Below are 13,740 nucleotides of genomic sequence, written 5' to 3'. Positions count from 1 at the left end.
ATTTTAAATAATTTTGAGACCTCAAGATCTTTATCCATGAAATAAAGAGATTGGGCCCTTATCAAATGTTGTGTGAGCGCTAACATTCTATAATTCCATCACCACCAACAACCATGCCAGTTCATGGAGACACGTCATAGATAGTTCTGAGTATTTGTTGTATGAATGAAATTCCATGATACTTCTAAAATACTATTTTTTGGGGGAAGAGGTTTTAGTTATAGGGCACATACACTTATCGAAGAGACAGAGAAAAAGTGAGAATTGACCCCCCAAGGGGAATGGTCACACCACACCCTTCTCCTCCATTCTCCTCTAGGGATTTTGGGAACACACGCACACATGCCCAGCATGAATTTTAAGCTGCCAGGTCTGGGACTTGAACCGTGGTCGAACCGTGGTCGACGTGGGAGTCCAGGGACATAACCAGTATGCCATCTGCTGATCCCAAATACTATGTTTTCTTTTGTTTGTTTGTTTTGTTTTGTTTTTATTTTTTCTGGAATATTTTCCTTTTTTGCTGTCAACACTTACTGATTTATAAGACTACATTTTTCCAGAAAGGATTTTCTGCATTTCTTGGATTTGCCCACCTGCCTACCTGCTGATCCTCACCCCCTGCAAACCTCTATGTTTCTTGTCTCTTTCAGTTATTTGCCAATTTGATGAAAATCTTAGGTGGTGGTGGTGGTGGTGGTTGGGGGTGGGTCAGGGTTCAATTAACATATAAGTAAGCAACGTAACAAATTCTGTTAGGTTATCTACTCTGCGAAGCCTTTTGCTGGTTTATATGCTACTCCACAATCCTGCAGAGCAGGGGACTGGCAAACTGGCCTGTAAGCTAAATTGGCGTTTACACTTTTAAAGGGTGGAATGTTTTTAAAAAGGAAGGATGTCGCAGAGACTACGTGGCCTACCAAGCCTAACATGTTCATATCGAGCCCTTTAGAGAACATGTTGGCCAGCGCTGTGAGACCAGACTTGCAGGGCCTGCGGTAACCGAGCAGAACGCCTTCCTGAAGCCCTCAGAGGACCTCGAGTCATACTTTGTGGAACTGGAGAAAACGAGTGTTTGGGCCTTTCTTCCAGGTAAGAAAGTCAGGTTTTATCTGAGATGCACTGGCCTAAGCGGCTTCCAAGGTCTGGGCCGTGCTAACAAACCTGTGTTGACTGGGCTGTGTCCCAGACCCTGCGGTATGTAGTGCAGTTGCCCCTACAGGCTGGCTCTACAGGTCACCAGCCGTGTGGCCGGGGCAGGTTTCTTCACCAGAATGTGGAGCACGGCAGATGCTGGGAGAGGGGCCGGCCCCACCCCAGAGTGGGCAGACCCTGCGGATCTGCATTAACGGCTGTGGCTGCGTCTCCCAGGGAGTGGCCACTTCAGGCATGCTTTATTTCCTCCTAAATGAACCGAGTGTGTGTTCTCTCAGCACCAAGAAAATGAGTTCAGATGTCAAGCTCCTCCTGCCCCGATCCCGCACCCTGACCCCAGAGTGGCTGGATGCTTGGCAGGGTGCACAGTCACATGGTCTCCAGATCTTGTAAAAGCTGGTTTTCCTGTGCCTAATCTCATGGGACTTGGACACAACCTACGACAGTCATTGATTCAGTTCCCACTGGCGTTGAACTTCCTGAGAAACTTAAGAATTAAAATACACACACACTCCTCAGATGGAGCCAGACACTAACCCAAGTTACCTTCTGCCGGCCACCTTTTCTTTAGGGTTAGGACTAAAAGAAAGCCAAGAGCAGTTTCAGAAAGAACCCCATTCCTCTCCTCACCAGCTCAGGGGAGGCCAGAGCTCTCAAGGGGAAAGGTTGACAGCAGGTGCCAACTAGGTACTGGCTCTGGTTCCCAGCAGGACTGGCCTGCCACAGCGGGAGCTGCTGCTTGTTAAAAATATGTCTCTTGACCTTTTGTGGCTTGGCAGTCTCAGGAGCTCAGATGTTTGTGAATCAGGTTGAAGGGCTCTCAAGTTCAAGTCACTGGCAGCTTGTTTGGAGAGGAGACTTGGAGTTCCTAAATTTCTGATGTAATCAGAGACAAAGCCTCATTCAATGAGACCGAAGGTCATTTGTCTCTGGAGGCTTGCCCTGTTGCCAGCCTGAGAGATGGCATCTGTAGTCTCCCCTTCCCCCTACCCCCACAGGTTGATTAGGGAGTGGAGGACCCCAGTATCTGCCGTCTCCGTGGTGGCCACAGGCTTGGATGAAATTTAGTACACTGATGAGGAGCTTGCCAGAATCAGAGCAGCTCCCCTCCCAGGGGTACGTTTAGTTTTGCATTGTTAAAAATACATACTGAGACAGAAATTTCAGGACGCTAAGTGACCTAGAAATCGGTCCAGAGGTTCCTATCTCTCCACTGCACAGAGCTCAGGCACTTCATGTCGGCCTCTAGGACAGACTGTTCCTCTTACATGTCTGAGCAGATTTGGAGCTTCCAAAATGTTGTGGGAGAAGCAGACTTAAAGGGATTTGCCCTGCTCTGTGAGGGAGGAATTCAGCCAGCATTAATCTCTCTGAGAAAGTAGCCACAGGTTTTGATGTGATTTGCTTGAGAACAGTAATAGTCACCTTTTTTCTTCTTTCCACCAAAGATATGGGTTAATATTTCTATGAAATCTTGCTTGCCTCATTAGGACTACCTTGAGCTTAGAGGGCTGGAGGGGTTTTGTTTCTAACTTATATGACAAGGATTCACAGAGGGATGGTGGGGACAATGATTTCAGGAAATACTCCTTTTTGGCAGGGATTCAAAAATGTGCTGCTGGACTTTAAGACAGGAAGACTCTTTGCCTCAATGCTGGTAATCGAAGCCACTCTCCCACCACCATCTACTGAGGATTTACTGCGTGATCACTTTCTGGGTACCCAAGTGCTCTCTCCAGATAACGCAGGAATGTAGGTACCCTGTTTATTCCCATTTTCAGATGAACTGCAGGAGGGTAAGTAACTGCCCAGCTTGCTCAGTGGAGCACCCTGTCTGCAGAGCGATCCTAGGCACGGGGCGTGGGCCTCTGTGGGTGTCGTCAGGTATCCTGGAGTCCAGACTAGTCGGTGGAGCTGCTCGTTTCTGCAGACGCCCAGCATGCAGCCTTGCCTTACTTAAGGTGAGGTTCCTGGATCAGCAGCACCTGGCAGCTTCTCCAAAATGCAGAGCGTTGGGAGACCTGCAGATGTTCACACCACATCTGTTCGCGAAGTGCTCTCTCTGCTACTGGGGAAGAATACCTCCCTTTCCCTCTATTCGTCCTCTTTGTTTAATCTTGACCAGTAATTTTTAAGTTATTTAAAGGTAACAGATACTAGGCTGGCCCCATAATGTAGGAGTTAAAGGAGCTGGATTTCACGTGGCCAACTATGGTTAAAATTCTGGCTCCAGTGGCTTGAAAAACACACTGGGTGTGTGTGCACACATGCCCTAAATCCTGACAGAATGGAGAAGTGGAGAAGAGATTGTGTGTGACTGCTCTCTGTGGGGGAGTGGTCTTTCTTTCCCCCTCCTTCTCTCTTGCTCTCTGTCAAGCATAAAAAAACTGGCAACTTAAAAAAAAAAATATGGGGCCTACAGTGGTGTCGTAGTCAAAGTGCTGGACTCCCATATGGCCAACTATGGTCTGAGTCCTGGACCTGGAGGCTTGAAGCTCACGCCAGGCGTGGGTGCATTTATTCCCAAAATCCGTAGAGAAAGAAGGGATCAGAGCCTGGCCATCCCTCTGGGGAGTCATTTCTCACTTTCTGTCTCTGTCTCTCCAGCAAGTGCATGCGCCCTATTGCAAAAATATCTCTAAAAACAAAAACAGTTATTGAAAAATCACAATATCTCAGAATGTCTTACCGGGAAGTACTCAAAGCCACAGAACCAGAAGAATATTATGATTTCTGCTATCTTTGAATTACTTTTCAGAAATTAAAATTCTAACATGTAAAAAATGCTAGGCCCAGGTGAGCCCTGGGGACCTGAGTGGTCTCCGCTTCAGTTGCTGCCAGGTTCTGTGTTGGGCTGTGCTCCCATGTGGGACTGCAGTGCAACCCGGAGCCACCCTATAGCATACGCCTCTTGGCCGGAGAGGCAGAGTGAGAACCAAGCTGTCAACAGCCCTGGTTCCTGCCAAAGCCCATTTGTCTGCCTGCCAGCCAGGATTCTAAAAATGCATTTGAGATTTTTGACTTTCGACTTTTATTGAATGTGAAGTTCTGCTACGTATATATAGTCTTGGTGAGTGTACCCGTTTAGGGATTGCTGTTGTATTTTGTCTTACAAGACATAGATCCATTCCTGGGTGAGGTAAGAACTAGGCCACTGGGAGGGGCTTCCTCCCCTGCTCAACCCCCACCTCCCCTGCCTCGTCCCTGCACTGCCCTGTGTGTAGGTCCGCATTCTGAAACTCCCATTCAGTCTGCAAAATACTATAGGACTAGAGGTGAAGTCCTGTAGTGTTTTGATGTGTGAGTAGCAGCGATGTCGGCATATGAGCAGGCTTTGTAACAGGCTGTGGGGCTGGGGTGTTCCCAGGCTTGTATAACTTTCTGGTCCCCCAAAAGGGGCAACATGAAAAGATTGAAATGGAGGGTCACTAAATGCTGCCATTTCTGTCCACATTTTATTACTTTGGACCCAGTGTTACAAAAAATTAAGCTGTTCAAGATGAGTATCAACTATGGCAAGAGAGTATTACAGTAGCAGTACTGTGTCTTTGTATTTGGAAATCAGATCTCAGTTCGAATCCTGGTTTCAGCATCAGGACAAAATCCTTACTCCAAGCCTTATTTTTCAAATTTCAAGTATAGTTAGATTTTTATGTGTACTTTTATCACTTAGAGACTGTATAATACCTGCATTAAAAATAGTGTTTTTTCTTTATTTATGGTAGGGTTTGTGTACATACTTATGAGAACAGGTGAGACAGAGACAGAACCCTTCACAGGGCCTGGTCATGCGCCATCTTCTCCCCTAGACCTCTAGCCCCTGGGAGCCCGCGTACTTGCGTGCATGCCCAGTGAACATGCGCAGTCTGGGCACCCGCATGCCTGCCCACCATGGAGGCGTCATGTTCCTGGCTGTCAGGTGGGATGAGGTCACTCAAGGCTTGGGTTAGGGAGCATCCAGCAGGTCTGTGCCCTGACCTGACCTGTGATGGACAGCACCAAGGTAAGGTGCTCCCTTCACACAACTGGAATGTGGCTGTTCTCCCAAGTCTCCGTTTTCTGGATTTAAGAATAATAAATGGCTAATATATTTACTATAGTGGCCTCCCAGACTTTGCAAATATACTTTTTTTTTTTTTTTAAATAATTTGCCTTATGGCCTTGTCTGTGCACCTCTGCAGCCTTCTGTTAAGTTGCAGGCCACTGAGCACAGAGCATGGGCGTTTTTCTCGCTACAGGAGGACTTGCTTAATATGTGCCTGATTTCCTTCACCTTCCAGTGCCCGCCTTGGAGGCAGAACAAGAACTTAATCCTCCTGAGGCTTCCGAGGGGCTCCAGGGAGTCACTGAATTCTGTAAAGAAGGGAAAGGTCAGACTCCACCGGCAGTTCAATCATCTGACCCTGACACTGTCATGAATTCCAGAACTTCCACAGTTAAAAATATTTTATTTTCTTTAAGTTTATACAAAATACAGTCATGTACAAAAGTGTACATCACACTTTTCATTCAGTTTACAGTTTACAAAAGGAAAACGGTCATTTCAGATGCTTTTCTGCTTACGTGTCATGTAAATGCTGTTCCAGGCCCATATTACTAAAATCATTTCCATTCCTGGAGATTTTCATGACTGAAGAGGTGCTTTTGGTAGAGAATCAGATCGACCGAACCACTTTCTCAGTCGTATCCAGGCTGGCCTGGTTCTAGCCACAATGAGATTTGCTAAAGACATACCACAGCTTTGTAGTACCGTGCAGTTGTGAAGGTAAGTGACCTTTCATTTTACCTCTGTATCTGCGTGTCTCTATTCTGATCTCAGCCTCTGCACTTACATCTGCTGGGCTCAGAAGAGTCATGATGCATTTTCAATACGATATTATGAAGGCTCCTCCTCCCCTGGGACATGAGCTCTACTTGGGAAAGTGGCCAGGGGCAGCACAGTGGCCGACACGAAATATTACTCTGGTTTGGAGTGTGCCTTGTCGGCCACCATTTGTAGCAGTGGCAGTGGGCAGATTTGAGTATCTAAAGATTTGCAAATATGTTTAGCCCATCCTTTGACTCCGGTACCTTTTGAGGTTAAGTGGGAAAAACCATCAAAGGGAATTAATGAAGGGAAGGAAAGCACATTCTTGATTCTGCCAGATGCAGGGCTCTGAGGAAACTCTGTGGCAGCGTTTTAGTCTAGTTGTCTCCCTCCCCATTGAATTAATCATGTAGATACTGAAAAAGAACATCATGGAGGTGTTAACCTTAGTGCAGCAACTACCATCCCCTGCCTAGGGGAAGAAATGCAAGAAGCAGTATTTCAGAATTTAGACTACCAATCAGCTCTTCACTAAGCAGTTAATAGTCATAAAACTTTATGATTTGATTCCTTGTAAATCTGCGGTCAGTTCTGGAGACTGGACCCAATTCTCTCTACTGAGACGCAGAACAACTTAACTGGCATTATGTTGGAGAAACCTATTGACTTACAAGGAATTCCAGGCCTCATCACATTTACAAATGCACATCTTCTGGGTTTTCAAGACTGCTAGCTCAGGACATCTTGGTGCAATATTTATGACATAAGCACAACCCTGAGGCATTTGTCCTGAGCTAGAAATACCACACCTGGGAGCAGGCCCGCCCTGGAAGAAGCTCTTCCTCACCATGCAAGCAGTGCATCAGAATGAGACAAAGCAAAAACTATCCTGTTATTACAAATGGAGACATCACAGTCTTGGCCACGAATTCTTTTTTCTTTAACTGGCAACCAGAGGGAAGGCATCTTATCGAGTAGCTCATGATGCATTCCACCTAGCAATTTACAAAAGAAAAGTTCTCCAGTTAGAAATTTGATTTCGTCTCTCATGGAAATGGTCCAAGGTGGGAGATCACTGAGGCGGTGCCGGCTTGCTTCTCCCAGCATTGGGCAATCCCATACTGTCTTGGAAAACGTAAATAGGCCCTCCTCCTAAACCTGGCACCTACACGTCTTAGAAAGCAGAATCTGAACTAAACGATTCAAAGAGGAGACGCAGTAACGGTAATCATACTTAACACAAACATCGATTTCCATGTTGACACTCCAAGTGCAAAAGCGCTTATGACGACTACAAGCTGTTGCCGCCTCTAATTCTTATGATCATATACCCGGGTTTATTCATGCTTTATCTTTACTTATCCTTGCTATTAAGTAACCCGTGACATTTATTTTGTTGGCATGTGCTAATAAACACACACATTCCCAGGAGAGCAAAGGATAAAACCCCGTTCAGAGCGTTCTGTCTGTGTGAAGCCAATTAAGATGCTGCCTCCAGTGCCTTGAGATCCTAGCTGCAGACACGTTGCTGTGGAAACACACAGGCCTTTGCACCAGATCCAGAAACCACTAACATGCTCCAACTAGCAACTCGTGTAAACAGGGCCTTTCACCCCTTAATTTGGGCTCCATGCTATGAAGAGTATAGATGAACACAATTATAAAGGAAAACACATTTCATACACGATTTAGTTTACTGTAATTTGGTGTTCTCTTTTATTGAATCATACAAATTTGAACTGGGATTCCTGAATAAATCTTATAGTTAACTTACCTTTGGCAGATATAACAGATTTCAAAACATTTAGTTCTCAGTTATATGTAGTTTTAAAAAAAAAATCCTGTGGTAGTTTTTTTTTTTTTTTTTTCTCCAAAGCAATACACTTAAATAGATGTGCTTTAAAAGTTAACTGGTAATGATTTGATTTATATTCTAGCTTATTTATGAGAACAATCACAAAGGACAGACTAGACATGTATTGCTTTTACAAAGTACAATTTTTGGTCATGTGAGTGATTCATGATCAGATTTCAAAAATAGAAAACGTCCTAAAGTGCATCATTTTATTTATAATATAACTCCTCAAAATTATAGTGATCTGCATTGTAAACAGTACAGTGAAAAATACCAAACTATGTTTTCATGTACACCGAAGTTTGTAGGGTTATGTACCGCCTGAAAGTGTGTGGATTAAACCAGGGCGCTGCCAACACACAGCTCATGCTTCTGTACGCTTATTTTAAAGAGCAGCTTAAAAGCCTTCTTTCTTCTTCACTTCCAGCTTACACCCTTTTCCCTGACGGAGGAGAGCTGCTACCTCACTTCAGCAATGAAAGATGCTGCTGTAATTCCGATCCGACGACCATTTTTAAAACTGCCAAGTGGTCAGTACAGTTTTACATTCTTTTCTTATAAAAATCAACCACAGTACCCTTTAAGATAGACTCCAAACACATACAGGAGGGCATCCCTGCTGTCTGGTTTTTCTGCAGTGTTGTCTTCAAGAGGCAGGGCCTGCTGACATTGCCTTCTCTTGGCAGCCACCTGCCCTCGCTCTCCCAAAGCCCAAGGCGGGCCCCGAGCCCACCTTCCTCAGGGCAGACGGATAAGACGGAAAGACAAAGACAAATCACAGCGTGATGTCCAGCACACTGAAGAGATGAATGATTTGGTGTCTTAAATTCCCTGGTCCCTCCAACATGTCTAATATAGACAGATTGGTGACATAGTCTTTGAAACAATTACAGTCATCATTAGCCACATCCCATTATTTTTCTCTTTTAATGCATGGTCTTGAAAATAGTGTGATTTAGGTTTGGCCCTCTGCTGAGTTTCGAGGGCTACATTTACTTGTCAGTTTGGGGGGTTTTAGTGCAGGTTTACTTTTTTTTTTTTTTTAATTAAAGTCTCTCAGGAGGCTGAGAACACAGGCTCCCCTCTCTCCTATGATCCTCTACACTTGGCTAAGGAGTAAGCGGGACCCATGATGTTTGACTAGTGCCTCAAGGAAACGGGGCCCCAAATGGGCTCAGCTGCTTGGCTGCTAGTTGCTTCGTGTTTGATGTTAACATTGGTGACCGACAAGTTAGTCACTTCGCAGAAAAGTCCCTCCAGCCTCTGTGCCTTAGTTCCCGATTTTAAACTCAGCATTACTGTAACTGCAGTTGCATTCCCTCTGTCCTTTTCAGATGATCGAGTCCCAGTCAGAGATCAAAATTCTTTGTCAGCCGAGGACGTCCTGAAGAAACACACCCTCAAAGGGATGATTCCACTGCAGTCATGGACAGATGCAGCTTCCATCCCTGAGCGCCGAAGGGGGAAACAGTTTACAAGCAGGAAAGGCGCAGCTCTGGAAAGGGCACTAGAAGGGCCGCGGCAGCAAGTAGGGTTCGAGGGGTACATTTTCTTGTCAGTTTTGGGGGGTTTTGTGGAGGGTTTTCTTTTTTTTTTTTTTTAATTAAAGTCTCTCAGGAGGCTGAGAACACAGGCTCCCCTCTCTCCTATGATCCTCTACACTTGGCTAAGGAGTAAGCGGGACCCATGATGTTTGACTAGTGCCTCAAGGAAACGGGGCCCCAAATGGGCTCAGCTGCTTGGCTGCTAGTTGCTTCGTGTTTGATGTTAACATTGGTGACCGACAAGTTAGTCACTTCGCAGAAAAGTCCCTCCAGCCTCTGTGCCTTAGTTCCCGATTTTAAACTCAGCATTACTGTAACTGCAGTTGCATTCCCTCTGTCCTTTTCAGATGATCGAGTCCCAGTCAGAGATCAAAATTCTTTGTCAGCCGAGGACGTCCTGAAGAAACACACCCTCAAAGGGATGATTCCACTGCAGTCATGGACAGATGCAGCTTCCATCCCTGAGCGCCGAAGGGGGAAACAGTTTACAAGCAGGAAAGGCGCAGCTCTGGAAAGGGCACTAGAAGGGCCGCGGCAGCAAGTAGGGCTCTAATGCGTGTTCACACTGAACTGGGTCCAGGAGACCACAGACGGGTGCTCTCCCGCAGCAGTCAGGTCTACGGAGTCAAGTCCTGAGCTTGTTTCGATCACAGTTACACGGAGAATGGCCTCATGCTTGTCAGCCATCCAGGGAAGAACAGCGCGTATTCTCTGTGGATGAGTGTGTCTGATGAAGCCAATCAGCACTGCTAGTGTCAGTAAAGCTCCCACTAGTGTGCACAGATGCGCAGGTGTGCACAGATGCACAGGTGTGCACAGGCAGCTTGATGATGCCAAACCCCTGTCAGCTTCCTCCTAGGCAGCTTCTACAGCAGGTGATGGAAACAGGAGCCGATTCCAGGGGCCTAGAGGCAGAAGGGCTGCGTGTGCATGGCAGGTCCAGCCTGAAGGCGGCCTTCCAGAGCTGCTCTCCAGCGGGAAACGGTCATGCTCTCTGTGGCTGCCCGGCCCTCTGCTTGGGCCAGGGCTGCCCTCTCACATGGACTTGGAATCAGTGTCCCTCTTGCTGATGAGCACCTCCAGGAGCCTGAGTTTAGCCTTGATGTGCTTGTATTCATTGTATTCTTCAGCCATGGGAGTGCGGTCTTCCTTCTGGACGTTTCTAATGGAAACAAAGGAAAAGGGGTCAGGGGTCATCTGCCTCCTCTAGGTGATTCCTGTTCATTAGGCAAATTACCATCATGTAAACACTCTGCGGCTTCTCCCCTGTGGAGTCAGGGTTGCCAAGTGGCTGGAGCTGGATTCAGAGATGCCGTGCGGAAGAGTGTCCCCCAGCAACCAAGCATCTTGTAGAATGATTTGAAGGACTCAGAATGCAGAAAATGTGTCTCTGCTGTTGCTTTGGAATTTCTTATACATTGAGAGCCTTTATTCATACCTAATGTCTACTTTTACATATTTCATTTAATGAACCCTTAAATTGCTAATTAGTAATCTGCATACCCACAATTTACAGGTCTTTCAAAAACAGGTAATTACTACTCCTACTTATTATACAATTAGTCTTGGAATTCAGTTGGAGCACATCAGACTAATAAGCCTTCATAGTTTATTGAGTAATTTTATATGCAGACTTGTTACATGCACAAGTACCCACTGAGAGCTTATTACGGGCCAAGCACTGGTCTTTGTGTCCGCAATCTAATCTAACCTTAAAGGACTTTAGATGGGGTCACTACCCACATTCTATACTTGATGAGACCAGGACAGCAGGCGTCCTCCCCCGTGACTGCTCCCCCGGTCCCCTGCTGCCATATGGCGCCCCCTCTTTTGCTCTGTGAAGTGCACGTGGCCAAAGTCAAACCCCTTATTATTAAAGAGCAAATGTGGGCAACAGGGTGCTTCATTTGCTCAACAAGCTCAAATTAAACTGATCGTATTCATGTCCTGCCTCATTCTAGGAAAGGATTGTGGAAAGAGGGCAGGGAAGAAAGAGGCCTCAGCATCAGTACCCAGCACCCAGTCCCGGCTGCACCCTTGGAGGGGCTTCATCCTCTTCGACAGAAACAGAACCAGGTCTTAATGCAGTCTTCAGTCCCTCAGCACTAAACTTTCATGGTGGGGTTCACTGCCACCATTTATACTTGCTCAACTTGGCAGGTTATAGGATTACAGGTAGTCCCTCATGTATGGGATCTAGCCGTATGAAAAAAGGAAGATAAACAGACAAACCAAAAGGACGTGCTGAAGAGGACTGGGAAGAAACACTTCAAAACATTAATCAATCCTGGGACCAGCAGTTAGCGTAATGGCTATGTTGCTGGACTCCCATGTAGTCGACCGTGGTTTGCGTCCCGGACCCAGTGGCTTAAAAAAACTCACGCCGGGAGCTTGTGCGTGCGTGCCCAAGATCCCAAGAGGAGAACGGAGGAGAAGAGATTGCGGCATGGCCATTCCCCCTGGGGGGGTGATTTCTCGCTTTCCATCTCTCTGTCTCTCTGGCGAGCGTACACATCCTATAACAAAAAACCTCTCCCAAAACAAAACATTAATTCTGATTTATCTTTGGGTATTATTGTTGTTTGGGGTAATTATTCTGTTTAGTTGCCTATGTATATCTTCTGCATGTACTGTAATGTATGGGAATGAAAAACATTTATAGTATAAAAATGTAAATCTTGAGAAAGTTATAGAAGATATATCCAGAGAGCCTAAAGAGAAATTAATACAGTAACAGAATTTAACTGGAATAAAACATTTTAAATGGCAAAGTTAATGGTGCTTTTATTTCCTCAAGTTCCAAGAAACATACAAGGGGACTCAAGAGAAACTATGTTTATACAGTTTAAATAATTTAGATGAAAATGAAGCCAATTAAAATAATAAAACCTAACTCCAGTGTGAAAAAATGCAAATCTATTCCTAGTGCTGTCCTTACATTCACACTATGGCCTTGAGTAAGACATTCTGAAGATCCCAAGAGGAGAACGGAGGAGAAGAGATTGCGGCATGGCCATTCCCCCTGGGGGGGTGATTTCTCGCTTTCCATCTCTCTGTCTCTCTGGCGAGCGTACACATCCTATAACAAAAAACCTCTCCCAAAACAAAACATTAATTCTGATTTATCTTTGGGTATTATTGTTGTTTGGGGTAATTATTCTGTTTAGTTGCCTATGTATATCTTCTGCATGTACTGTAATGTATGGGAATGAAAAACATTTATAGTATAAAAATGTAAATCTTGAGAAAGTTATAGAAGATATATCCAGAGAGCCTAAAGAGAAATTAATACAGTAACAGAATTTAACTGGAATAAAACATTTTAAATGGCAAAGTTAATGGTGCTTTTATTTCCTCAAGTTCCAAGAAACATACAAGGGGACTCAAGAGAAACTATGTTTATACAGTTTAAATAATTTAGATGAAAATGAAGCCAATTAAAATAATAAAACCTAACTCCAGTGTGAAAAAATGCAAATCTATTCCTAGTGCTGTCCTTACATTCACACTATGGCCTTGAGTAAGACATTCTGGGAACCAGCAGGTGGCGTAATAGTTAAGGCACTGGACTCCCATATATCCACCATGGTTCAAGTCCTGAACCTGGTGCCTTGCTTTCTCACTTTCCTTTTCTCTCTGTCAAATAATAATAAATCAAATTTAAAAACTCTTTAAAAAATTCTATGGCGAGTCATTTACAAACACAAGAGATAATTATATTTCTCAACATAATGCTGAAAAACCCACTGCACAAAGGCAGTCTATCGACCGTGAGCACGTTCCACTTCTCATATATATATTCCATTCAATCTAAGTAATTATCATCTTTGTTTTTAAAAAGGAATTAAAAATCAGCTAGGCTCCCGCCCCTGCGCAGCCAGCCGCATGCCGGGAACGGCCTGGCCCCCCTCCGGGGGCCCCGAGGCCGGGGGCTTCTGCCCCTGCGCAGCTGCGGGTGTCGGCCCCTCTGGGGCCGGCCTCCCTGGCCTCTCCGCGGGGGTCGGCCCCTGCGGGGCCGTGCCTCCCTGGCCTCTCCGGCACTGGATGGCCCGGAGGCCGAAAACAAGGTTGAAGAACTTGCAACTTGAGAAGATGACAGTTACGAGCCCTGCATTACCTCAAGGGAAAACAGGAACTACTCTGCCATTCTTAAGGAAGCCAGATACCCAAGGACAACTCACACTGCAGATGCCCACAACACCATTTCTGGTAACTACAAGATGACTGCTGTGCCACATCAGCTGATAATCATCCCTGCGTACCAGAACTGCTTTCTTGAAACTGCATTCCCTGGAGACTCACCTACACTTGTGGATCTGCAGGAGACCCTCCCTTAATCCAACCCTGAATAGAATCTATGCTCCCTATTGTCAAAAACTTTA

General features: G+C 45.5%; 1 protein-coding gene and 1 long non-coding RNA gene across 6 annotated transcripts in view; one reads left to right on the top strand and one right to left on the bottom strand.

Moving 5' to 3' along the window:
• The first annotated feature begins 406 nt into the window (after window positions 1-406).
• On the top strand, window positions 407-8,764 carry LOC114006859 (uncharacterized). The gene is made up of 2 exons (XR_003548528.1): window positions 407-1,089; window positions 2,753-8,764. It is a non-coding gene; the product is annotated as an uncharacterized LOC114006859 (long non-coding RNA).
• Window positions 8,765-9,392: 628 nt separating this feature from the next.
• FAM13A (family with sequence similarity 13 member A) overlaps window positions 9,393-13,740 on the bottom strand; it is a 249,625-nt gene continuing 245,277 nt past the window's right edge. For all 5 annotated transcript variants that reach the window (XM_006143243.3, XM_027769857.1, XM_027769858.1 and 2 more), the window contains one exon: window positions 9,393-10,520. In XM_006143243.3, coding sequence (XP_006143305.1) covers window positions 10,394-10,520 — 127 coding nt within the window. In that variant the 3' untranslated portion in view covers window positions 9,393-10,393. The remainder of the gene's footprint in view (window positions 10,521-13,740) is intronic.

The sequence above is a fragment of the Tupaia chinensis genome, unplaced genomic scaffold (assembly GCF_000334495.1).
Source record: "Tupaia chinensis unplaced genomic scaffold, TupChi_1.0 Scaffold000094_1, whole genome shotgun sequence".
Classification (NCBI taxonomy): domain Eukaryota; kingdom Metazoa; phylum Chordata; class Mammalia; order Scandentia; family Tupaiidae; genus Tupaia; species Tupaia belangeri.
The sequence above is the reverse complement of the archived record's forward strand: the minus strand, read 5'-3'. Positions and strand labels throughout refer to the sequence as shown.